Genomic DNA, 27934 nt, shown 5'->3' on the forward strand with positions numbered 1-27934 from the left:
CATACATAATAAGCTGTGTACACACTATGAAAGATTTGCAAAAATCTGTATTTTTTTTACGTATTTACGTAATGTAGCCTATTTGTCTGCATATTCTACGACGTGCTTTGTGTAAAGCTGCTTTCCAAAACCACTACAATAATTCGAATTACCTGTGTTTTACCACAAATACCGTGGTTGACTGCAGTAGCGATGTTACTGCTTTTAAGATTAATTTTACAGCAATCGGCGCTTCAAGGAACAACATTGAATTGTGTCAAATTAAAGCATTTCTATCACATCAACCCCTCACAACAAGAAGTTATTCATTAAACAGTTAATAGCCCCAACCGTTTATTTATTTCCACATTAATATGCTCTGCTTCAGGTAAAAAAAATCTTGTTGAAAAGATGCAATGCCAATATCCCCGTCATGACATCACACATAATTGTGTATATTTTGTTGCCGTACAGTGTGTATCTGATAAAAAGCGTTCAACAGGTTTCGTGTTGTATTTTTTGCGCAGGTTTGGAGACCTCTACAGGACACTATAAGAACAAACAAACGCACTCACGTCACGAATTAGTCCGTTTAGACAGATGACCATGAACGTTTTGCTGATCATTTGCTTGGCCATTCTCAAATTTTATTAACATTTATATTTTAAATAATTTTGCACCATATTACATAGATAAACCATTAGAATACCCAAATTGGTTGTATAAAATACAAATTGGTTCAAAATGTACAGATTGAGGTAAATGAAACACAATCTCCTGCAAAAATGCCAGAGTAAAGCACCATTCTAGAATACTCGCACTGCGGATAAAACACAGTTTTACTCTCCACTACGAGCGTTTCATCCCCAGCTGTACACATGCAGAGTTCTGTTATTTACAGCAGTGAAACACTGAAGAGTCGGATCAGATCTGACAGAAATGTCTTTATTTAAAAAGATCGTTTCGATGTAACTCTAGTGGTGTTCCTGAAATGACATTACATAGAGAACATCTCCAATCTCAAGTTTTGTTCTGGTTTAAATCAAGAACTTTTTTTAACGCTGTAACGCTGTGCTCGTGAATTCTAGAACAGATCCTGCAGATCTTCCCCTTCTCTAATCCAGAACAAAACTTCCATCAATAAATCCCAGTGCCGTGTTTCTCGGAAACTCAAAGTGGTCGAAAACCTCAAGCTTGTAATATGCCACGATAAATAGTCTTTAACAAACTAACATCATCAATTACTTTTTGCTTTGATTTAAATTCAAAGGAAACATAGTTTTACAAAGGAAATCTTTATATTTCTAAAAAAGAATATAAATTAACGTATAGCCTCCTGCTGCAGAAGAAGCTGTACTCTATCTCATAATGACGTCTGAAATGTAGAAGACAAGAGAAAGAAGTACAGCATACACACAGAAGAGTTCATCTCTAGAACGGACTCCACCGCATCCGATCGGGACGTTTAACATTCTCAGTTTTTTCTTCACTTGACGGTGATGCTGGTCCTCACATTCTCTCGGGTCTCTGTCGTGCGTCCTGCGTTTTGGTCTGTTATTTTGGTGTGTGTGAGTCTAACAAACGCTTTCACCTTTTGGACAGGAATTTCATCTTGTGTCCTGAGAAATAGAGAGGGAGGCAGACAAAGAATTGTAGGTTAAAATTTCAACCAAAACATAGGCAGACGAGTTTATTACTGGGTTTGAAACTGAATACCGGCTTACTACATAGAGTAGTATGTACTTCACACTACAATAATGCATACTACACTTGAATCAACAGTATAATAATAATAACTTTATTTTATATAGCGCCTTTAAAAGTAGCATCTCAAAGCGCTTCACATAAGCAAAAATAGAGGGACAAAAATTCAACATATACTAGAAATCAATAACAATCAGATAAAAACAAAAAGAGAAACAAGCAATTTCACTAAACAAATGATACAAAGCAAATATAAATAAAAACAAGGCACTCACATATCTCACATAAAAGCTACCCTAAAAAAGTAAGTTTTAAGAGAGGATTTAAAAATATTAAGAGATTCTGCATTTCTTATCTCAGAGGGAAGAGAATTCCATAGTTTTCGATCAGTTAACCATTTAAAATAGTATGCTCAGATTACCTCAACAGGGTTATTATACAAACTATTCAAAGATTTCTGTAAATTTGAATCAAATATAAAAATATGAGCCAAAATGTTATTTGAAAAACTCAAACTAAACAATTTAAAAATGTTGTCTTAGAAATAAACTAAAATGTATTTTGGATGATGCACAAAAAAATTATTAACTGGAAAAAAACTAAAACTGAAACAAAAATAAATGAACAATAAAACGATTAAGGCACATTGCATAAAATCACACTTAAATTAACGTGAAAACTACAAATTAAAAAATATAAGGCTTTTAAAATATTTGATAACTACAATAAATACATTTTGTTTATATTTATTCGATTTTATGTATCAATGTTTAGACAGTCGAGTCATATATTGAGTTAAAAAAAGATGAAGTTGCATCCGGCCAATTAGTCAATTTCCAAACTGAGAGCATGCGGAATTTAAATGGATATTTCACCCAAAAAATGAAAATTCTATGAAAATGATCTCAAGCTGCGTCTGAATTCGCTCACTATACCCTATATCGCGAATGCTAAACAGTCCACTATATGGGGAAGAAGTGAATGAAAATGAGTGAAGGATTTCGGACACTGACGTAATATATCTGACAGACTGTCGCGCACATTCGTCATAACGCTTATATTACACCTGTGTGGCTTCATGGATTGTTTTGTAAAATGGTAAAGTTAATTTTTACATTATTTGTCACGTTTCTTATATTAGTTTTTAATAAAGAGAACAAAACCACGTTTATTTACTATTACATTTATTACGTTTGATAAAATTACTTCATAATTTAAAATAAAACACTGCTATATATAACATTTAATCTGTTTATTCTCAAAAAGTAGAAAATAACTGTCAACAAGAACAAACGCAAGTGTATAAACGTACATTGGTGGCATTAACGGTCACTCTCCTCCAGCTGATTCCAATCAGACGGTTGATTCGCGTTGTATCATGGGAAATATGAGTGAGCGAGTGTACATCGGGTGTATGCTCAGAATCAGAATGCATTGTGGCTAAAAAAGAGTGAACAAATGTAGGGAATGAGTTGTTTACTCAGAATTCGGACAACACTACAAAATGGTGGACAGTGCACTATATAGGAGACAGGGGGCGAATTCAGACACAGCTTCAGTCTCAGTCATCAGGCTAGCCCACATATCCAGAAAACGTGCATGTGTACAATGATGTCATTCTCCATCAGATCTGGAGATGAGATTTACCTAAACCTTTGAGGAACTTGTTGACGCCTCGATGTTCACCGCCTGGTAGAGAATCCAGATAGTCCTGTGCCCGTATCTCAAATAAACCTGTTTGACAAGAGAGAAAGCCTTTGAAATACTAAACCATACTTATTATTCAAATAAAAAACACAAACTACTATGGGTTGAATAAACGTAATGTTATTAGACCCCGAGTGATGTCCACACCTTTCAGGCCCTGCCTCCGGAACTCTCTCTCCTGCATAAACCCTGTGAACATCTGCGTTTCCATGAACACCTCCAGAAATCTCCTCAGACTCTTGGAGGACACGGCCTTGCGGAACGCCTCGCGCTGGAACGCTGAAGGAGTCGGGGAGGAGGAAGACGAGGCGGAAGATTCTTCATCGCGGTCGCTGCCGCCCATGAAGAGAGGATAATGACCCACGATCTCCACGAAGAACCGCACGAACGCCTCCGACACCACGGTGCTCAGAGAACACGCTTCTGTTGACAACGAAATGAAGGTGTTGTTTTCATGTCGTGTACATTTGTTGTGTTATATTTCTGCCATTGCTCGCAACGTGACTGTCCTTTAATTAGAAAAACATGTAGATTTGCGGTCGGTAACTCACCGTTTGGAGGATCTGCAACATCCCAGGCGAGTTCTTTTCGCTGTTCTAGAACATGTTCCAGAGCGGCCTGAAGTTTGTGAGGAAGAATAGAGTCTTCATCGTCCATCTGAAGCAGAAAAAAACAACAAATAAAAATAACGATCAAGATTATTTGACAAGAAGTCTTAACCTCCAAAAACCATCCAGCTAACCGCTAACCGCCCAACTCTATCAGCGGAGTATCATACCTGCCGCAGGAAACGACTGCTGCCGAGGTCAACCACCAGGACCTGAAAGAGAACAGAGGAGAGAGTGATGTCATTTCCTCCTGAAGCAGCTATTGTGCAGAGGTCAGAGGTCGCGGGCCGTCCACCTGACAGGAAGTGCTCAGGGTGAACTATTAGAAATGTGTCCGGCCTCTGCTCTGTGTTTTATCCGAAACAGCACTTCCTGAACTTTATCGTCTTCAGTTCCTTCCCAGATGAGAAATAATGAAGTGGTATAATGAGGCCAAACAATGCAGAGAGCTTGTGAGATGTGCAGTGCATTGTGGGAAATACTCAGTGTGTGTCACCTCTTCTAAAGGAAGCTCTTTCAGACGGGACAGAGAGTTTGATAACAGCCCGACGATGAAGGGGGTCGGCGTACAGACGATGTCCAACATGGAGGGCGGCAGAACGGGGATGTAGGTGTGTTGCCACGTGAACGGGTAGAGCAAAGCCACAATGGCATGACAACATTTAGAGAGAGTGCTACAGAGAGAGAGAGAAATGAGTATGACGCAGTTCTGTACTTACACATTTCCACCAGAAGATGGCAGCAAAGAAGAATCATTTATTTATTACTGATGTTTACATATTTTTAGATGATACATTCAAAAAATTAAATAAAAATGTTCATCAATATTCACAAATTCATTTTTTGTATAATATCTAATATTCAATATATCATCTGGCTCTAAAAGATCTCATAGATTTTGCACAGATTTGTTTCCCCCGGCTAGTTTCAAACCTTAATGTATTATATATATATATATATATATATATATATAGTTGTTTTATTTCTTATTCTCTAACAACCATTTTTGCAGTGTAAATGTAATCCCTACTAAAAACAGAAATAAAAAATAATACATTTGTTGAATCATCTGTGATGTCACTTCCTGTAGGAGGAGATATGGACACGCAGCAGGATTGCTCAACATGAGCTTTATGTGAAGACTCGTCTCAACACTGCTTTTTCCAGAGATTAAAAATACCGGGGTTGACTTTTGTTCCCCAGGCGACTGAAAAACACAGCAGCGTGAAATACAGTTCAACTCCGGCCGTGTCATATCTGTTCACGCTCCGACACACGTGTGCGGTCCTTCAAGAACTCTCTTCTCAGTGATTCATGTCGCACACTCCCATCTTTACTTCCTTGCTGCACAAACACATCGGGTCGTGTTTTTAAGTATTCTAAACCTGACATGTATGTAGTTGTCACCTGAGTTTGTCAGCGGTGAAGATGACCCGCCGCTCCAGCAGAAGAGACGCAAACACTCGCAGAAGCAAACGCAGACTGAGAGAAGAAAACAAACACTCAAAATCCACGTGTTCCAGACGGGAATCTGACGGACGACACAACTCGATCACCTGCCGAACATGAGAGCGAGAGAAACTACGATTATTTTTCTTCTTTAAACTTGAAAGTGAAAGGTTTATAAACGACTTCTGCTCACTTGCGAAGGTCATCCTGTTTGGTGTTATATGTTTTTTTAAGAGTTTCTTTGACCAATTTACCAAGTTGAACCAGTGGAGTCTTGATATAAAGTTGAAGATTTATTTATTAAAATAACGATATATAAAATTCTATAGTGTTGACCACTGAATGAAGAAAGACAACGTTTGTCATCACGGGTAAAGTCACCTCTGTTCCTGAGCCCGGCAGAAAGTTCTTGATGCTGATGGTTCTGCCCGGCGCTGGGAACGGAGCTTCCATGATTCCTCTCATGAACGGCTGGACCAGCGCTGGAGAGATGGCTCGTCTCTTCTCAACCTCGTCCAGAATCTAAACCCGCAGAAAACACACGCGCACTTCATACATGACCGTGTAGTGAAACTGAGAGAGCCGAAAACATCAACCCTGTTACTTGATCTGTTCTCAAACATTTCAGAGATATTAGTGATGGCTTTTATGCACGCGCACACAGTAAAACACACGCTACAAACACACAAAACAAACATTTGCACACTACGCTTGAAGTGTGTTAAATTGAAGTGAAATACCTTAGAGAAGAGATCGAAACAGCCCAGTCTGCTCACTATACAGTAGACTTCAGGTAGACGCCTCCCTTTACCACTGGGCTGTTACAACACACACACACACACACACACACATACAAACACACAAACACACACACATAAGACACAGATAGACAGACAGGTTTAAAGGTGCTGTTTAACCTCAAAGATCCTGTCAACCCTGTTATAAATGCACTCTGTTGCTTTGCATAATAATAACTGACAGTGAGATTCAATGAATATTTGCAACACAAGCTCACCAGTAAACGCCGACAGTAACCGAACCTCCGACTTCCATCTTCTCCGGTTAAGACAAACGAGAAGGTCTCACTAAACAGAAAAGAGTCAACTCTGTTTCACTGCTACGATTACAACAAATGTGCAACATCTGCGAGACGGTGAACCCGGGGCGGGTCTCTGATACCTGGGAAAACTGTCCACGGGTGCCCAGTCTTTAGCATCGGGGAAACAGAACTGCGGTATGACCTTCAGCTGATCTTCAGCCTCCCGCATGAACTTAAAACTGCGCTCCAACTGAAGACGGCAAGAAACCAGATCTTTTCACTGTTAACGTCGTGACGCGACCACAAAACAGCAGTTGTGCGAGTTTACCTTGAGAGGAAACTGCTGCGCGACTTCAGGTAGATACGGCACGCCTGCTTTGGTCTTATGAAGAGCCACGACTAGAAAATACTCAAACAACTTTCTCTCCTGAAGCTCCATCAGGTCTCGCTCCAGAGTACGATATCGACCGGTCTGCCGTAACATAGACTGAACCGACACCAGCCTCTGACTGTGAGCTGAAAGAGAGAAGAGAAAGAGACTCAACGATATCTCAATTATTTCTCACAGACATCGATGAGATTAAATGGAGAGCAGATGGAAGTCTCAATTGTGTCTCAGATATTTCTGGTGAGAAAAAGAGTCGTGATTGTCACAAATGTGTGTGTCGTTAGAGTTTGAGAAGAGACGTCAACAATGAGTCAACCTGAGCTCAGATTTGTCTCGTGTGGAATCAAAAGTCGATATTATTGAAGATCTCAATATCAACTCAAACACTTCTCATCACATTTCTCATCTACAATCTACATTCATTCACACCTCCAGACTCTTCAACAATCTCATTTTTAGGAGAAACATCTGAGACTAAATTGATACTTAAATGAAACTCCATCAAATCTCCTGAGCTCTAAAAGAGAAACATCTGAGCAATAACATTTTCCTCTGGGTTTTATTCCCTCAAGGCTTTAGAATCGTGTTCTCACCCTTCAGTTTCTCCTCCGTGTCACTTTCAGACTCGCTGTTCTCATCCGTCACTGTGTGAAAGAAGAGCCAGAGATGAGACATCATCGAGAAGCAGTGGACGAAGGATCATATTTTAGGCTTTGATGCACACGTGTATCTTATAAAGTCACGTTATTCAATCATCCCTGGAAAATGGGTCAAACGCAACTGACCCGAAACTATAAACATGTCCATAAAGTTAAGTGGACACACATGTGGCGAGGGCACAGGATATCCCACAATGCAATGCACGTGTAAGGGACTTACAGCCGACTCCACGTGCACTTTAACATTAAGAGAAAAATTCACACCACCACAAAGAACAAGTTTTGAAATGTAAGAGCGCCCACAACACAACAAAAAACGGAGAGTTCGGTTCCTGGGCGCCGATGGTCTTGGTTTGTGATTTTTAGTGTGTTTATTATGAAAAGACAATCTTGACTTCTATAAAGTCATCATGATTATTCATTGGTAGTTTGAATCGAGTACGCTAGGTGTGAATTGAGTTTGTAACCTCGTCCTGAACTGGACTCGGTGGACTGCGAGACCCGTTTCATTCTCTTCTTCCCCCGACGGGCTTCAAAGACGCCGTTGATCTTCTGCACCATCTGTCGGAATAAAAACAGTCTTCATCACTACAGCCGCCGTTCCAACATCTCCACAGAAGGAAATGACTTTTCCCTCCGCACTTCAGATGACTGTGAGGTGTCTCGTCCGTCCGTCCGTCTCATATTTTTGTATTTTTATTAGCGGTGGACGAAAGCCCAACACTCAGCACATAAATCACTGCTTCATTCAGGATTACGTCCACTGGACGTTACTCAACCAGCGTTTTTTCAACATGTGAGAGAGGTTTTGCAAAAGCAGTAAGACAAAACATTCACATTCAAGTCTGAAAATCGAATGCAAATAAATGTTTAACGCTTATGTATAACTTAGAACTTAAAAAATAGATGAAATCACTTTAAAATAATTGTTATTCTAGCGTTACACACTATATCATGTTATTACGCGGCTCGTTGGAATGCTTGATTCTGATTGGCCAGTCGCGACTTTTGCAGATTTGTTATTCCCAGATAACAACCGCTCAAAACTAATAACTCATAACACACGCTAACCCGGATGCAGCAAATCATTTTGACAGTTTTTTTTTTGACAAATTGAATATATGTCTTTTAATAACATATATGACATTATATGTACAAATGATTAAACCAAACTGCCTGTTTGTGACATTTGAACGAAAGTAAACAGCTTTTCCTCGCGGAAGGTCTGCATTCGGTAAAAATGAGCTAATAAAATATTTCACATTCACATTTCATGTCCAGTTTGTAGCGGGATAATGTACAAGCAGCCGGCTGTTATCGTGATACAAGACACACTTACTTCTGCGATAACAACCGGCGGCCTGTACATTATCCCTTACATAGCAAACATGTTTTATCTCGCACAAACTGTGCTGTCATGTGACGATAATTCTGATGATATAAAAAAACCATTCGCGTTTAAAATTTGATCAAAAATTCAACAGCAATTTTTATTTTACTTTGCGCTTATTTTATTTTACAATAAAGTTTTACCTTTGGAATCTTTCTGCGTCTGCGGTTATAGGGGTCACCCGACAGGCACGGGGTGTCATCAGGGCTGCTGGGTGTTGATGGAGGACTGACCCGTGGTGGAGACGCCACACCTCCGTCTCTGCCGGTCTTCCGCAGTTCCAGCAGTTTGAAGCTCCGTCGCTCAGAGTTCTGTCTGAAGAAACCGGACTTGGACGAGAGCTGTCATTCAGAAGAAATCATTCACACACAATTTATTATACATCTATATATCAGGGTTGTACAAAATTCAGAATTGAATTGAGATTGCAAACAGGAAGTAGAATTGGAATTCCATAAAATTCAAAGAAATTCATGATACATAATTAAGGTGTATTTAACGATGAAGCTTTACAGTATATATTACATATGATTACAACATGAATTTCATACAGATATTATTGTATGGACTTTATGTACACAATACTTTATTATAGTAAATAGGCCTATTTTTTTTACCACAAATTAACATTAAAACATACTTTATAAAACAGATCATTCAAGTTGTAATACCTTTTAAATTGTGGAAAATGATAGGATAGCACTTCAAAATGAAGATATTGCTACTTATTCAACCCCTTACAGAAAAGACACATGAATTTCACGTTTTTCGCATGTGATCACATGCATACAACATGTGTTTAACATGTGCAAAAAACACGTGTGATCACATGTGAAATGTGTGTTTTTGGAACATTTTGGTGTGAATTCCAATTCCCATGTGAAACCCTGGGATAACATGTAAAAACCCATGGGATGACATGTGCAACGTGGTGACGTGAAGAACATGTGATCACATGTGGAGACATGTCGCATATGTTATCCCATGGGTTTTTACATGTTATCCCATGGGTTTCACGTGGGAATTCACATGGAATTCACACCAAAATGTTCCAAAAACACACGTTTCACATGTGATCACATGTGTTTTTTGCACATGTGAATTTCGTGTGTCTTTTCTGTAAGGGACATGAAGGGAATGTATGCTTAATGTTAGTGTCTGTACTTCCAATAGGAAGAAAACGGTGTTAAAAGCATCACATTCTCACTGATATGTGATAAGAATGAATTTCTCTGAATGCAATGAATTCAATTCAACATCCTGTAGGGTGGAGTCAATTCAAATTCATTCATTTAATTGAATTCAATTCTGAAATTCTGAATTTCGCACAGCCCTGCTATGTATAAATGAATATCTTAATAATAAGATAATAAACTTCTGTGGCTATCAAACGATTTCAAAGATCGCTTTTCAAACATTACTGAATTAAACACGAAGTCAATTTCAGAGGAAAAACGTGAAGTCTGGAACAACATGAGGGGGACTAAAATGTGTGAATTATTTCTATGAATCGTGAAACATGGATGTCAGGTTGATGAGGAGAACATGAATACCTTAGACGGGGTGTCGGGAACAGGAGAGGACGGCGCTGAAGGATCAGGATATTTACTCCACAGACATCGACCTTTCACTTCTATGTCTTCGTACGGGTTCTCTTTCGAGGGAGGGTCTTTAAAAACAAACGCAAAGAAAAATAATGACAAACAGATTAGATTTCAATGATAAAACCGCTGTCTGGCAATTTAACGGCGTGAGCGAGCGCGAGATGATTTTTTACATTTAAGCATTTGGCAGATGCTTATCCTACTGCTTCCGCCGAGATCGGTGAGTGTGGATCGGATGGACACTTATCTATCCCATGATGCCACGGGAGCTGAGCAACGGTCACATTTCAAAAGTAAATATAGCGGAAAACTTGAAGGCGGACGTCCGTTTTTAATGTAAGTGGCAATAAATGAGTTTCTCCTGACTAAATGATGTTTTTATCAACGCTCACGTGAAGGTTTTCGTTTATTCGTCATGGGTCAAAGAGCATACGGGTCACATGACCATAAAACATGGCGGACGCAGTATGTCTGAAATCTGTTCCTACTACACCCACTCATACTATATAGAACGTAGTGTTTTAACGGCCGACAGGTGGCTACTTATTCACATTCAGTACGTACTGGCACAGTATGCCCTTGAAAAGCTGTTGTACCACCAATAACACAAATGAAAGCAAATCATAATTATGATGGAGCAGACTGTATTTAAGAGCAGTCTGATGTGGGGTAACCCAAACACAGCGGGCCACCGGTGAGGGTGAGCCAGAGAGCAAACACGTCTGTGATGTCTCCACTCAATTTCATCCTTATTAAAGTTTAAAGCTCCAGTCTAGCAATAGGGTGTTGCGTTACCTAAGATGTCCTCGTAGACGTTCTCTTCTGATAAAGTGCGTGTGAGGCCTAGCTTCGAGAGCTCGTACTCATCCGCTCGACAACCGTCTGCTCCCATCTGTAGAAGATCTTCAAACTCGTACGATTTCCTGAAGAGTCAACAAACACAAACAAAACACGAAGTAAAGAGAAAAACCAAGATCTGATCGTGTGCTCAGGAAATTGAAGAACCTGCTGGATGGAGTTTGAGAGATATAAGCGGTTCAAACTGAATCAGATCGAGAGGTCACTGGTAGGGCTGGGGGCTTAATGTTGTAACCATATAACGAGAATATCATGAATATTGTGGAAAATTAAGATTCATGTGACAAACATGACACTTGTAAGAAACTCACAATCACTTATATGACTCACAAGAGGCGCTTAATGTAAATCATCATTATCTAAATGACAACAGCAAGTGACACAAGTGTGCAAGACAATAAAAAAAAAGATTGGTAGCAGAATTTAATCAACATAATTGGTCGTTATGTCTTTTTCCTACTGTGTTTTTGCACATTTTGAATGTTTATTTTTTATTACTAAATAAAGTACTTTTGGTTTTCCATCATTGACAATGGGTACAATTCCACAATTTGGGCATGGATCCAAATTGTGACCTTCATATCTCTGATGTTGTACCATATAGGGTCTTATAAATGGAAATACCAAAAGACACATTTATTAAAAAGCAGAATCTAAAAGGATATTACGATATCTGTAAGACTTCTTGAGTTACAGGCATGCAAACTTTGGAAAAAGGACACAAAAAGTGCTTCTTCCTGATATTTGAACTGTCACCATTGGCATGCCATGAAACAAAGGTTATTAACACCAACAGCTTCTATTAAAATATCTGCCATTCTGTGTGTAAAAATAAAATCATAATGCTGACATGTTTATAAAGTCAGTTTTTACACCCTGCAACTTGGCTTCGAATTGTAGGTTAAAAACGTCATATCTTCAAAATAATGGATCACTCAATAAATATTCGTCCAAAGCATTAAATATTCAGACTTGCTTTTTCATTTAAGTATTTATTTCTCCAGAAAAAGCTTTATAATTCAACATTTTTAGCCAAAGACCACTGGTTGAGTTGACACGGAATGATAAGAGATTTAGATAAGAGATTCACACATACAAACCAGAACCTGTCAGCCGTCATGTGACCACAGATTCCGTTTTACCTGATCAATTATCAGTCTTCTTACCTGTTGTTACTATCTCGAGTCCGTCCTGATGGCCTCCGACAGACTCCCGGAGGTGGAGGACAGGACGGGAGGGGTGGAGGAGGAATGGAGGGTAATGGGGGAAGATTCCTTCGACCCTTGACGGTACTTTGCTTGGCTGCGGGGCTAAATGTCTGCGTGTGATGCTGGAAGGTTCTTTGAGGTTTGGGTAGAGGGTTAATTGAAGGAGCTCCAGGTTCACTGTAGAAGTTCTCCGGGTCGCGACCTCGACGGCTGCCGGGTCTCGACACGTCCCGAGTCCCGAAGATGGGTTCCGTCGCCCTCCTCTCTGCCTCCTCCTGCCCCTCCTTGAAGCTAGGGCAGAAATAATTCCCAGGCATCCCCAAGGAAGATTTCGAGGGAGTCTCCTTCATGGCTTGCTCAAGTTTTTTAATGTGTGTCAATACGGACTTTTGATCCTGAGCAGGTTCAGTCACTTTTCCAAGCGTGACTTTATCGGAAATCGACTCTTCAGGTCCATCAGAAGTGTGTTGAGATTCTCCAAACCTGCTGCTGTTTTCTTTCCCCGAGTTCTGTCTCTCCCAGTTAAAAGCTCTCTTGCTGTCTTTCCGTTGTATCTCCGGCTGTACCTTCTTCTTCACACCTTCAGCGTCCTTCAGTCCCGTCGTTTGAGGGTTCGACACGACGGTCTCTGTTTTACCTTCCCATTGGGATATCTTGTCCCGAATGCTTGCGGCGCTCTTAGGAGTTCTCGGAGACCTGGTGCAGTCCGCCAGACCGTTCTTGACGGGTCGAGGATTAGAGGGCCCTTTGTGAGCGAGCATGATGGGATGTCCTGAGCTTTGGTTGAAGTTTCTCAGAGATGCAAGACTGTCCCCAACCCCACACAGGTCCGGCCTTTGAAGCACCACGGATTGGGCCTGATCGAACTTCAACCCGCAGCACCGGAGACTGGAAACATCATGAGAAAGACGTTAAAGGCTCAAGATATCTCAAAAGATTTATTCGTGGAAATATTTGAGAATTACTAGTTTCACAAGCCCAAAGTGAAACAAAAACCAGTGTAGTTAGTTAGACGATATGCAGAATGATCCAAGATGTGTACAGAGTTTCCACTTTGGTATTAATTGTGTTGTAAAACATTTGTCTAGACTTGTAACTGTGAGTCGAATGAAAATTACTTTATACATGTAAATTTTGAAAGTATAAATGAGATGCAGATGGACTTTCAGGCGATGCGTGTTATTTCTTTTGAGAACACAAAAGTGAAAGTGTTGCACAGGTCACTATCAGAGCACCGGATGGAAGGTCATGAACGAAATCAAACTTCTCTGTTGGGATGAATGAGCTTTCACAAACATGCCAAAGTTCAACGAACAGACGTGCATCTTTCTCCTCCATCTCTTTAATCCTCAATTTTGGATTCAAACCCACCCTCAAACAAACAGACAGAAGAAACCCAAAAACTTGCTCAAACAAGCCTCCACAAAATGAACTCAAATATGAAATGTACGTGATATTTAAATCAAGTTTCTATTAGCATGTTTTTTTCTCTCTGGCTAACATATCTCATTTCACAGAGCCGGAGGCAGCCAAGACGAAAACTAGGTCAAACTCCACAGACCCAAAGAAAAGAAGTGAGTGAAAGAGAATAAGAAGAGACAAGAGATTAGAGGAGTATAGTGAAGACAACAACCCAAAAAACGTACAAGACACTGTATGAACAAACAATACAAGACACTCCATCAACTAGCTTAAAAATATAGATTCCCCAAAAAATGAAAATCTAAAATTTCCCAGAATCTGACTTTGGAGATCTTCTAAAACATCACAGAGCGGAAAAGACTTTATTAACGGTCTTTAAACTCCAGGTTTGTACTAACACAATGTGCCATTCCAAACCAGCGTGGGTTGGCAGAACCGAAGGTTTTAATGAGTTTTCTGTAAAAGTAACTTTCAGTTAAGCTTGTCCTGAAATCACCCTCGACAGCCCATCTGGAGATGTTTATAAAGTTTATCAGAGACAGTTTAAGGAGTAGGAGATGCGGAAAAATAAATGGCTTCTGTAAGAAAGGCATCAGACAGCCAATCGCCTCATTGGCCTCGTCTTTTTGCGCTAGATTCTGAAGTCTGAGAGAAGCCAAAGCAATAAAGTTTATAGCACAATAGCTGTCAGATTTTATTGCAGATGTGACATATGGTGTTTAAATGTAGGTTTAGCCAAAAGGTTTGGAGATTTTCCTATTCAAGTAGACAGGAGCTCTTCTTCAATGACTAGACAATGACTGAATACGTATCGCTGCTGTCCTTCTGAAACCTCCCATCTCTATATTCTGTGATTTTCACTTTAACATTCTATTAACTAACAACTACTATTGTAATGTTTGTGTCTACACAACAGCACATAACATTAGATATTTATACCTTTATATAAGTGCGGTCGAGTGTTCACAGACCAACTTTGACTGTTCCAATATGGCGGCTGACTTACATCTAGTACCTCATACGTTCTCAACTCTCTGTGTTATTTTTGGGACTTTCAACACAACTTGTGTTGTCCGACACGACACACCCTAGACTGCCATCAGTCTTGTTTGGCGATGTCGTAAATGTGAAAACAAGAACTTTGTTAATATGCGTGTCTAAAGATAAGGCCATACGTACCCGTTTGCTGATTGGTAGATGCAGTCCTCTGTGTTCGTACAGAGCAGCAGAGCTCTACCGCCTGTCATGGTGCTAGCAGATGGCATTCTGCACACGAAAACACACACACACACACACACACACACGCACACACACACACACACACACATCATAAATGCAGACACACATATTGTAATGAGTTTACTAACTGCTATAAAGTTTTCCTAAAGTTCTGAACAAATAGCGACGAGACAAAACAGAAAATATCCAGTTCAGCATTCTCGACTCCAGCGTGACCTCTGACCCCTCACTTCGTTCTGCTCTGTGGTTTAACGAGTCTCTCATTATCAGCCAGCCTATAAAGAGCTCGCTGAGCTGTCGGACCTTGGGTACAGGTGGTATGAATTAGACCGCACATTCAGAGAGGATTGTCAAGCGTGTGTGTATGCGTTCTGTTTTGCCAAGCGGAAGTATGACGATGTCCATGAGAGGCGTACGGCATAAACCGACCCATCTGTTTCCACGTTCTGCGAGCGCCACATGTGCAAGAGCTCGGTGATTAACCACATTCCCAGCATTCCCTCACCGCTGGAGCCGGCCGTAAAAACCTTCCACCAACTCAGATGACGTAACGCCCTAAATTCTGCTTTTCTAATACGTCCACGCGTTTTACTCTTTGGTCTTGAGTGCTCTTATGTTTGTGTATGAATAAGTGTACACTTCTCCACCCTAAATTTTATAAATGTTCTAACAAAGTTTTGATATAATGCAAACAAGTTTTTAAATAAATCAATCAATCCATCGCTCTCTCTCTCTCTCTCTCTCTCTCTCTCACTATGTATCTTGATGTCTCTCGCTCTCTCTTTGTTTTTCTACATTCTCATCTAGGTGTTTTCTTGTAATCATTGCTGTCTCATGTTTGCATTCTCTCATTTTCTTCTCTCTCCACTAACCTGAAGTCTATAATGGATTTCAGCTGTGTGTGTGTGTGTGTGTGATGGGGGGTGTATATGTTTGTGAAGGAATATCAAACTCCCCTTACTCTCTGTAGCTGGAGAGTGAGAGAGAGAAAATCTAAAATTTTTGGAAGTGTAGTTTATGCATATATATACAATAACTCTAAATATAGAGTAACAGTCTTTTCTAGCTCACAAACTGTCAAAAGAACGTAAACATAATATGATGGAAAAAATATAATTCATAAGTTGTTTGGGACGAACGTAACTGAGCTTTGATTCACGGACTGCTAACGGCACATCCTCATTTCAATATAAATTCCTAGATTTTATGAAGAACATGTAAGCGCTGTGCAAACGTGCCAGGCGAACGTCTAACTGCTCACAAAGTTCCTACCAGACATCTCCTTAATAAACCACATGATTTAAAAGAATTATAGATGTGTTGTGTGCCTAAGTTTTATAAATACACATACATGGATATATTTAAGAAAAATGATATATATTTAGATAGATTTTAGATTTTAGATTTAGAGATTCAATTTATTGTCATTGCACATGTACGAAGGTACAAGGCAACGAAATGTGACCTCTGCATTTAACCCATCCAGAGAGTAGTGAACACACGTACCCCCGGAGCAGTGGGCAGCTATCACTGCAGCGCCCGGGGAGCAAGTAGGGGTCAGGTGCCTTGCTCAAGGGCACCTCAGTTGTTACCCGCCGGCCCTGGGAATCGAACCGGCAACCTTCTGGTCAAGAGTCCGACTCTCTAACCATTAGGCCACAACTGCCCATAAATTTAAATATGAATTAAATTATTGGTAAATATAAATAAATGTATTTAAATATTTTCTGTATACTACACACAGGAAATATTTGAATGCATTTATTTATATTTACCAATAATTTAATTCATATTTAAATGTGTGTATATATATATATCATTTTTCTTAAATATATCCATGTATGTGTGTGTTTGTTTATAAATACAAAAATGAATACGCCCAATACGCAGACATATATTATGTAAACACAAACTTTTATTCTGGATGTGATGGATCACGATTAATCGTTCGACAGCTGGATTTAAATCTTTCCGTAAATGTGTCAGACGTGGAATCCATGACTTGTAAAACAGTAAATTTGGAAGCGGTCGTGTTTATAACCTTCATTTTAAGGTCTGAATCTTTTCAGCATTTCCACGTCTTTGTTCCATTCACCATTGTTAAACGTGACCCCTGTGAGATAAGACGACTTCCCAGATGACACGGGGAGGGTGAGCCATCTGTTCCGGCCAATAAAAAGACTCCACATGACCTGAGGCACCTGCCCCGCCCCCTGACCTGATGCCCATCAGCTGATTGGTTCACAGGAAGTTCATTGTTACGAACTGAAGGATTGACTCAAAAGTAGGAGATCACTTGGGAAATCAAGAATAAAAATAAACAGACACACAATATTTGATTGCAGAAGAATTTGATGAGAAGCGTTTGAGATTAGTGAGATCTCTTCTAAAACTAAACAAGTTTTTTATTTCTATCAAACCCTGCTTGTGCTTGTGCGTGTAGCACGTATTCATGAACACACACATGCAAACACAGGGTCAGACGCACAAAGGCCGGGTCAAAGCTGTTGTTTTTCTGTGTGACGTCACAGGTCACAGACCATAGAGAACAATCCACAATCTCACAGTCTTCCTGAGTCTCTTTCACTATTCTAACTAATCCACATCACTACATACTAGGTCAGAAACATACACTACACAACTGCAGAGATAAGAACTCTTATACCACGGTTTGTTTGAATACTGGATTCTGATTGGCTGAAAGGTGTGCCTTAAGTATGGGATAATGTACAAGTAGCCGGTTGTTATTGCAGAAATAATCCCCGACAGTGTGATCAGGACGTGAAGCGGAGGGTCTTGTATCACACTGAAGGGGCTTATTACGCAATAACAACCGGCTGCTTGTACATTATCCTGCTTATTACACGGCTACTTGGACCTAAAATGTGAATTTGAAATATTTTATTAGCTCATTTTTACCGAATGCAGACCTTCCGTGAGGAAAAGCCGTTTAGTTTCAGTTTTAAAGTAAGAAACAACGTTCAAATGTCACGAACAGGCAAATTGGTTTAATCATTTGTAAATATAATGTCATATATGTTATTAAAAGACATATTTATATTTCATTTTTGTGTAATATTAAACTGCTCCTCTCAAAATGATTTGCAGCATCTGGGTTACAGGGTGTTATTAGTTTTGTGCGGTTGTTATTTGAAAATAAGAACCCTTGGAATGTCGCGACCGACCAATCAGAATCAAGCATTCAAATGAGCCGTGTAATAAAACCCTTTAACGCACGGGTAGCTCCAGTCAGTTTGATTACATTTGAAATTAACTGACAAACAACTTTCATTTTCACCTGTTTGATCTAAAACTACACTGTAAACATCAATAAAAGCTTTAACTTGGCAAATGACCATGGTATAAACTGGATAATCCACAGCTAGCTGTGCATTATAGGGTTTTAATGCACGACGTGGAGGCAAAGAACCACCCGACGCGAAGCGTTACATCTCCAACGCATTGCAAGCGTGCATTTCTGCGTTACTTTAAGAAGTACGCTACATTCGGATGTCTGCCATTAAACCTGATGTGTTGTTATCCAGTGTTGGGCAAGTTACTCTGAAAAAGTAATTAATTACTAGTTATTACATATTCAATAGTGTCATTAGATTACTGTACAAATTACAATCTCCAAAAAGTAATGTTACTTATTACTGATTACTTTCTATATCCTACATCAACCTTGATTAGTTAAGTGATTCAAGGATAGACATGAAACGGCTGTTCTTTAATTCATTCAAATAAATAATATTAAACTACATAAAGTAATATTATTAACTGACCAAAGTATTACAAATGTGAGAATTATACATTAAAGCACAGATTTTAAAGTTAGACTTTCAATTTTGATGTCAATTCCGCTGTTGCACACACATATATTACACACAGTATTTAGTTGAATTACTTCAGAAGTAACTAATTAAATTATAGAAAAAATAAGAGTAATCCCTTACTTTACTTTTTCAAGGGAAAGGTAATTAAATTACAGCATCTAATTACTTAGTAACTAGTTACACCCAACACTATTTCGCTCGAATCATTTCACTTTATACAAAAAGTGCAAATTCATGAGATCAGGCTGTTAATTCAGAATGCAAAAATGCTTTAAGGTCCAATGCAGTCGATTCTAATGCAGATGTGTTTTGCTATTCATAACAGGTACATCAATATTAGCTGTCTAGTACTGTCGTACAGCACTTCGAGATCAAGTTAGAACTACAAACCTCAACTAAGAGTTATATTCAATACCAATGGCACAGATATTTGACAGTAATCACGACTAAAGCAAGACTACGCGGTTCATTCGGAACATGACTGCACGCTTGCCATGTGTTCACACACCTAAAGTTTCCAAAGAAATGTTTTTCTGATGACTGTGTGAACGCTGGCGAGCGAGATGTTGAGAAGATCCTCCTCCTCACAGCTGCTTCTCATCAAACCTTCACTCCGCTGCGGCCCTCAGGGCTTCACTACTAACACATGACATCACACGCGCTACACTTCTCCACAACACAGAAAGAGAGAGAGACAATCTCCCATTGTACATGAGCAGATGCAAACAAAATTGTTGGACTTTATTCACATTTTCTGCAACGACCTGAGGAATTCATCAGGAATGGATTTAAAGGGAGAGTTCACCTAGAAATTATTTGATCATTTATTCCCCCTCATGTCATTTCAAACTTGTTTCTTTCTTCTGCACAACAGAAAATATTTTGAAGAATGTTGATAACCAAACAACTCTGAACTCCATTGACTTCCATTGTGTGAACACAAAACCACGGAGACATTTCTCAAAATATCTTCTTTTGTGTTCCACTGAAGAAAGACTCACATAGAGATTTACAAACACATGAGGAGAATAAATGAAGACTGAATTTTGGGTGAACTGTCCCTTTGAGTGTAATAACAAAGCCCTGAAACAATACATGAAAAGCATTATTAAATAAACAAAATATTTCATTAACAAGCACGCGTCTTTTCTGTGAGCACAGATTCATTGTGGATCGGCTTGTGAGTCTAACGTTCGCTTGAAGATATTTTGAAGAAAGTTGGTAACCGGACAGCGCCGGCACCCGACACAAAACCAATGCAAGTGAATGGGTGACGGTTACCAACGTTCTTCGAAATATCTTCTTTTGTGTTCTACAGAAAAAAGAAAGCCATACAGGTTTAAAATGACATGTGGATGAATAAAAGAAGACATTTTAATTTTTGGGCGAACTGTCCCTTTAAATCACATAGCAAAGCGCTGGAAACCACCTACATCATCATGACAATGGCAACGTCAGGAAAAACTACACTTCTACATTACAGCATTACATTACTGTCTTCCTGAACACAAACACAACTGTACATTCATTGTTGAACTTCAGACAGGAAGAAATCTGAGTCGACCACAAAATGAGTACAGAAGTCGAGCGGATACAGTAAACAGTTCATTTCTGTCGTCTAAATATAATCCCTCTGTGAATTGTTTGCGTTTCAATCTCAGCTCCCGGCCCTGTAGTTGCGGCGTCTGGATTGTAAAACGTTACAAAAACGTTAAAACAACTCATTGTTAATGATGTCGCTGGTGGAAACGGAGGATGATGAGGACGGTCGGTGTAATTTGCTCGGGTCGTCTGCGCACAGAGAAAGAGTGGAAGTTATCATTATGGTCTGGATGCAGAACCACATGAGCAACCGCTCGACACTTTAGCCCTCGGAAAAACCCGAGAGAGAAAACAAGGACAACAAATTGTTACGTTCTTGTTTACAAGTGTTAGAGCGACATTGCAGACGGTCAGTCACAGAGGGAGATGACCGGATGTGAAAGGCTGAAAAATAACCTCACACGTGTCTCTCCTCTTGACCTCCACGGGAAATCTCAACCACGTCTCAAAGACTTTCAAAGACACAAAAATCTCAACACGAACTCCGACATCGAAGGAGACCAAATAATGTCTGGAATCCTTATCCTAATATATATTGGTATCTTCTTGGTAAATCTTCTGAAACATTGTCATCTGACTCTATAAGAGACAAACACCAGATCAAGAAGTAAGTTTCACCTCCATTTAATCTCACTGCCGTCTAGAAAAAAAGAACGAACGGAAAACATTAAAGAGATGCCAATAAATATCCTCATAAAGTCACAAATCATCTGATTGTGATCTAAACGACAAAACCAACATATGCATTTCTTCAGATTCTTAAAGAGATCGTGAAAACTCGAGAAATGTGGATTTCAAGAGTGAGCTGAAGTTAAAACGAGAGAGAGAAGATGAGAAGAGAGAAAGACTCCGGAAGAGGACTTTCCCAAGCTCTCGCCACGCTGCGCTCCGATGGGAATAGTGCAGGGAATTGTAAGAATCTGTCTGCGATGAGGCGCGCGGGGCCGGTGGGAATGATGGGACAGAACCGCAGAAGCGTGAGGGAAAACAGGAAGTGTAACCGGAGATCTGGCATTCAGTCAGACCCAAATCTAAAAGGACCAGATACACGGACCGTCATCATCATCCACACTCTTAAAAAAGTGCTTCGATGCCATTCAGAACCTTTTGGTTCCAAAAAGCACCTTTAATATTTCAGTTTCACAAAGGGTTCTTTGTGGCGAAAAAAGGTTAAAGGTAAAAACAAAAGTAAAAAAAAGATGGGTCCTTAAAGGGGTCATATGACACGGCTAAAAGGAATATTATGGTTTGTTTTAGATGTGATGTAATGTGTCTACATGATTTAAGGTTAAGACACTGTATTTTCCACACACGTGCATGTTTGTATCTCCTCTTTGCTCCGCCTCTCTGAAACGCGCTGATGTTTAACAAAGCTCATGGCTCTGAAAAGCGAGGTGTGCTGTGATTGGCCAGTTCACCAGTGCGTAGTGATTGGTGGAATACTACAAGCGTGTGAGGGAAATGTGACGCCTCTGACCATATTTGGAACATCAGGTTCCTCTTCAATTGTACTGACAGGTACGCCCACCTTACTTGCGTATACATTTGGGCGGTCTTAGTCAAATCAGACCACCAGCTGAGGTAGATTTGTGGGGGTGTGGCTACACGAGGTGTTTCAGGCAGGTCTGGGTGAGCGTTCGCTTTTACATAGAATGACTCTTTTGTTCCCACACTTTCATTTCTGCTATTTTACACGTTTAATACATGCATGAGCAACTTATAACACACCAAAGACACAGAAAAATGTCGTGTTTGCGACATATGACCCCTTTACAGAACCGTTGACTGTATGGTTCTTTGTGGAACCAAATATTGTTCTTCGATATGGCATCGCTGTGAAGAACCTTTCAAGCACCTTTGTTTTTAAGAGTGCACATCACATCGTTCTAACACAAGCTCCAGAAAAAGTGTTTACACCAAACATCGTGTCCATGTTTCACAGATCTGTAAGAGAATGAAATGTTATAATAAAAACCTCCATCTTGCTTGGAAAACGTTTTAAGGGTTACAAGAAACAGAACAAAAACAGAAGCCAAACGACTCCCATAAAAAGAAAAATCTTTGGAATTTCTGTGGTTTTCTCTTCATGAAATGAGAGAAATACACGAGCTCCAAAAGCTACGGGAAACAAGGAAGCAACGTGTTCCTGTGCAAACACAAGGTTGAATGCATTACGGCACAGATAGTTCCATGGTTTTCTGGTAGGTTCGGCCCCGGGGGTGGAAAATCACATTTTGCACATTTCGTCGAATGTTCTGTAAGTTGGTCCAAACCACTGCTGCCAGTTTTCCTCCCGTCTTGTTAAATGAGCATAACACTTCACCTCCGCAGCATCACTTTCACAAACGCAGAAACATCACTGACTGCGCGTTGGAAAACAAACCGGATCAATCTCGATCAAGTCGGACGCACCGAGGAACGTTGACACGAGTCATGTGAAACGGCCTTCATGGATGGTCGACTGATTCCGGCTGTAAATGGTTGCAGATCTGATGCGTGCAAAACAGAGAATGGAGGAAAGAAAGCAGCACGGATTTGAAGAAGGTAAAGAGGTGTTTCAAGCCACCCACGCTAGGAGAATAAGATGAAACATCTCTTGTTCTAGATGCCTCACCCACATTTCTCATTTCCTTTATTTGCTTCTTTCTTTCCGTCTTCTTGATCCATGCCACGTCTTTTCTTGACGTTCGGCTCGTGTTTGAATCTGCAGACCCGACCTGAAGCGGTGATGACGTCTGCAACATTCATTCAGGATTCTGTCCTGCTCCGTGTGAGAAGCGATCACTAGAAATGTTTGACATTCCAGCATCAAAGAGGCTTTTATCTGAAGTGACCAGTGTTGGGTTTAACTAAATTACAGTAACTTATTACTTAAGTTATTAAGTAATTAATAAGTAATTAAGGATTACTCTATTTTTCCTGTAATTTAATTACAGTTACTTCTAAAGTAGTTAAACTAAATACTTTGTGTAATAGTGGAATTGACATCAATATTCAAAGTCTAACTTTAAAATACGTGCTTTGGTGAATAATTCTCACATTTGTAATATATTTGGTCAGTTAAAGCCACAATATGCAACAACACTTTTTTATTGTACACGAAATACTCATGCACAGATTATTTGAATAGTTATGAATGCAGTTACCCTATGAAATACAGCATATGTCGCACAAAAATATTTAGCCAGGAACGTTACTTGTAAATGCTGTGGGTTCGTTCAAATTTACTTTTTAAACGACGACTGTATGACTGTTTTAAACAGGTAAAACTGTGTAGAATTACGCTACAAAATCAAAGGACAAAGTCCAATATCAGTCGCGGGCTAACGTAGCATTACAGTCCACGTTTCTTGCAAGCTAATTCATTACGATGACATAAAACAAAATTCATTCATTACCTCGTCCGTGAACATGATGGGCGATCTCCACACGCCTCTGGATGGTGAAAACGACATAATTCCACTCTCCTACAAAACGTCATTTAGCTTCGCCTTTTGTTGTTGTTTCGAAAGTGCACCATCTAGCGGTCCAAATATTCCATATTGTGGCTTAATAATATTACTTTATGTAGTTTTATATTATTTATTTGAATGAATTAAAAGTGCCGTTTCACATCTATCCTTGAATCACTTAACTAATCAAGGTTGATATAGGACTATAGACATGTGCCCGGTTAACCACGGTTACCATTAAATCCTGCTGAAACCGAGCTGGCTGTGATAATGCAAGGTATCGATTCTTTTATTGATGCGTTGCTTATCCGTGAAGCACGGCTCTGGGATCAGTAGAAATGCTACTCGATCTAAAAGCAGTGCGAGTTTGAGTCGCTTATAACGTGCATTTAAAAAAGCAACACCCGTCAAACATGATCATTATAAATATAGTTTATTATCATAAAAATACCTGAGGAGGCTTGAGGAACAGTGATAAAAACATGTCCTTAGGCATTTCCTACTACTACGTGTGTTATGGTCTTCTTCTGCAATGCGTATTTGGAGTTTCTGCATGAGAGCGCCCTCTGGCTTTCGGATGCAGCAGCATTTTACCGTACTGCACTCACAAGTTGTGCATAAATCACGTGATAGATATTTCTGGTTAACCGGGCATATGTCTATATAGGATATAAGTAATTAATAATTAAATACTTTTTGGAGAGAGTAATCTGTACAGTAATCTAATTACACGATTGAATATGTAATTAGTAACTAGTAATTAATTACTTTTTCAGAGTAACTTGCCCAACACTGGAAGAGACGCAAGAGGGACCGTGATGTACATTCTAGTTTACAACACACATTTCTCCTAAATGAACTGTGATTGGTCGCTTTACATGTCCGTCAGATGGTCGCATTTGTTCTGATCTTGTCCAGAATAAACTGAAAACCAAGACCGGACTTTAAAATGATGGTTAAAGAGTCGGCCCAAAGTGTGTTTGACAAACATTTCTGCTGTTAAACTCAGAAAACCTTCAGTTTGAGATGGAACAGCACTAGAAACTCCAGTGAACCCTGACGGGGACGGGATCAAGACGTCAGCTTGCAGGCTCAAGTGGGTAAGCAATGGGGGCTGGAAACACTGAGAGATAAAAAAGAAGAAGAAGAAGAGGAGGAGGAGGAGGAGGAGGAGGAGGGGGTTAGTCATCACAGCATCTGTGCTCCGTTCTCTTCCACACAAAGCTGCCGAGCACACAGAACCCCGAGCCACCCGAATTCCCTCGCACGCGCCGCGGGGCGCATTCTGCAGCCGTTGCCGTGGAGACCCGGCCCGGCGGAGCGGTGAGCTCGGGACAGGAATGTCAGTCAGGAAACCCAGCAGGTGGTTTAAAGTTGTGCCTGTCGTTCCGTCAGAGAGACACGGAAGCATGTGGACTGAGAAAAACACATTTACACGTGTATGACATCTCCGGGATAAGAGAGACAGATGTCACACACACTATATAAGCACGATGTAGTATTGCTCATACTTTAAAAAAATGAATAGAGTTTATCATAGAATAAAAAAAACGTATAAATAAAGTTTGACGTTTTTCTCTGACGGTAAGTACAGTAAGTGACACAGAACCATGGATGTTTTAGCTTACTAAAATTAAAACTTTCAAAATGTTTCCGTTCATTGAAATCAAATAAAACGTCGGACTACAAATTATTGTAAAAAATGAAACTAGAAGAAAAATTTGAATGAAATGTTGCATCACAAGTAAACTGAAATACGCATGTTAACAGCACTATAATAATAAACAAAACTAAAAACTAACATGTAACTAAAATAAAAATGAATTAATCTTATACAGTAACATAAATAAATGAACAAATAAATTACAAAATAACAAAACCATAAAACTAAATAACTGAAAATGTAACTAAAACTAACATAAAAAACAAAAATCTAAAAACATAAGCTAATTTAAAATACTAATTAAACGAAATAAGAATAAAAAAACTATAATAACACCCTAGCAACTACATAGCAACACGTTAACAACCATTCCAAAGCCCTTAGCAACCCATTGACTTGTGTCTTTCTGTGTCCGCTCATCATCTGAACTCGTGACTGTTTGTTCCAGTTATTTAGAGTAAAGCCATTAGTCACAGAGCAACATAAACAACAATATCAAACAGGCTTTTACCCAGAAACCCTTGCCACACACACACACACACACACTGTTCAGACCATAACAGAGAACTGACAACCTGGACCACACAGAAGATCAAGCCAAGTACAATCTACATCAACATTAATACCGCTCGTGAAACATGAATGACGCCCCTTATGACTGAGGTTTACAGCGTGTTCACTTATGAAATATTTTGATCAATCTGATACTGATTCACGGCTCACAGAGAGTGTAAAAATCTGTGTTCCAAGTTCTGCTTTCATTCTCCAAACTTCACCAGAAAGCTGACCCGGCCGTTTGATGCGTCATATTGGATTTTCATCCCTTGTTGCGAAAGCCAAAACATGAAGACAGTCAGAAAGAAACAGTGAGCACGAGAGCGAGTCAACAGGAATCTCCCGCTCACAGTTCTGAGAACATGTTCTCTTCTAGGAAGGGAATAAAACTTTCTTTCTTCTTCAGAACACAAAAGAAGATATTTTAAAGAATGTTGATAATCAAACAACACTGAACCCCGTTGACTTCCATTGTACGAACACGAAACCACGGAGACATTTCTCGAAATATCTTCTGTCGTGTTTCCCTAAAGAAAGAGTCGCATACATGTTTGGGAGACTCAATGATGACAGAATGTTTAACTATCCTGTTAAATAATGTTTCTATGGGGTTCTTGATCAAAGCTGTTGTTATGAATCTCTCTCAGTTCAGATGTTTAAAGAAGCCAAGCTTAAATCACTTCTCCGTTCACGCAACATCCATCTTCTCATCCATGAACACACATTCCTCACTGCTGCTTAACTTCTGCGAACAAGTAACCAGAACAAACTACGCCCGGTTCTGAAACAGTGAAATAAAACACGGATGATCTCCAACACAAGAAAACATGATGATTTATGACTCTTTCCAAGAACGTGTGAAACAAATAAGACTACTTTAAACATCAACTAAATGACAAAGTTAAACACACACACCTCGCTCTGTCGCTGGAGCTCTGCAGAACTGCGGTGGTTTCTCATTTTGTGAAATCCGAGCTCAGGAAAGACGGCATCTACTCTCATGATCCGAGCGGTTATCCCTCCTTCACACTTTTCCTCTTCCTACTCCTCTGGCAACGAAGTCCTGATTTTCCTGCGAGCCGGTCGTCGTTTATTCCCCAATCCGTCCGTGAGCTCGTGAACGGTGGCTCGGTCAGACTGGGATCCAGCTGCAGGGAACTTTATCTTCCTCCAGTGTTTCTGCCTTCCTGCCCGCCCCACCCCGCCGGCCCCTCATCTTTCCCATCGGAGTCTCTCTCCCCCTCCAAACCCCCCACTGCTGAACTAATCTGCAGCTGGCCGAGTGATTGGATGCCTGGTTGCCGCGGAGACGGGGTGTCTGTCCTGGTTTAAAAGCCAAACAGAGCCCCCAAAATTCCATCCGTCTGGATGAGGAGCAGATACGGTTTCCTTTCAGACGTATCTGGACACTTCAAATCTTCCTGTGGGGAAAAAGAGAACACAAGCGAGATCTCGGATAGCAAAAAGGAGATTCAAATAAAAGTTTCCTATTCATGTTTAGTTTTGAAACGTGCGAGATTACCAAAAAGAGATCCTTGCAATGTAACGAAATAAAACTTTTCTGAGAAATCA

General features: G+C 39.9%; 1 protein-coding gene across 2 annotated transcripts; it reads right to left on the bottom strand.

Annotated features, from left to right (window-relative positions):
* Positions 1 to 601: 601 nt before the first annotated feature.
* Positions 602 to 27550, bottom strand: si:dkey-82f1.1 (DENN domain-containing protein 2A). Of its 2 annotated transcripts, XM_057330162.1 has the most exons (21): positions 27278 to 27550; positions 15195 to 15281; positions 12552 to 13481; positions 11323 to 11450; positions 10477 to 10592; positions 9067 to 9264; positions 8001 to 8094; positions 7468 to 7518; positions 6815 to 7002; positions 6627 to 6736; positions 6463 to 6532; positions 6188 to 6265; positions 5829 to 5969; positions 5406 to 5554; positions 4495 to 4672; positions 4169 to 4210; positions 3942 to 4047; positions 3538 to 3813; positions 3331 to 3417; positions 2996 to 3123; positions 602 to 1598 (listed from the first exon to the last, which is right to left on the bottom strand). In XM_057330162.1, exons 2-21 carry the CDS (start codon positions 15278 to 15280, stop codon positions 1587 to 1589), a joined length of 3168 nt encoding a protein of 1055 aa, XP_057186145.1. In that variant the 5' UTR covers position 15281; positions 27278 to 27550; the 3' UTR covers positions 602 to 1586. The 2 variants fall into 2 exon arrangements, with proteins under 2 accessions (XP_057186145.1, XP_057186146.1); XM_057330163.1 differs by lacking the exon at positions 2996 to 3123.
* Positions 27551 to 27934: the final 384 nt, after the last annotated feature.

This window comes from Triplophysa rosa, linkage group LG3 (assembly GCF_024868665.1).
Source record: "Triplophysa rosa linkage group LG3, Trosa_1v2, whole genome shotgun sequence".
In the NCBI taxonomy this organism is placed as follows: Eukaryota; Metazoa; Chordata; class Actinopteri; order Cypriniformes; family Nemacheilidae; genus Triplophysa; species Triplophysa rosa.

Coding starts and splice junctions, on each gene's coding strand:
- si:dkey-82f1.1 (XM_057330162.1), bottom strand. CDS start 15,280: ATGCCATCTGCTAGCACCATGACAGGCGGTAGAGCTCTGCTGCTCTGT. Junction 5,970..6,187: donor GTTTCGATCTCTTCTCTAAG/GTATTTCACTTC, acceptor CTGCGGGTTTAG/ATTCTGGACGAGGTTGAGAA. Junction 3,124..3,330: donor CAAGTTCCTCAAAGGTTTAG/GTAAATCTCATC, acceptor ACTCTTTTTTAG/CCACAATGCATTCTGATTCT.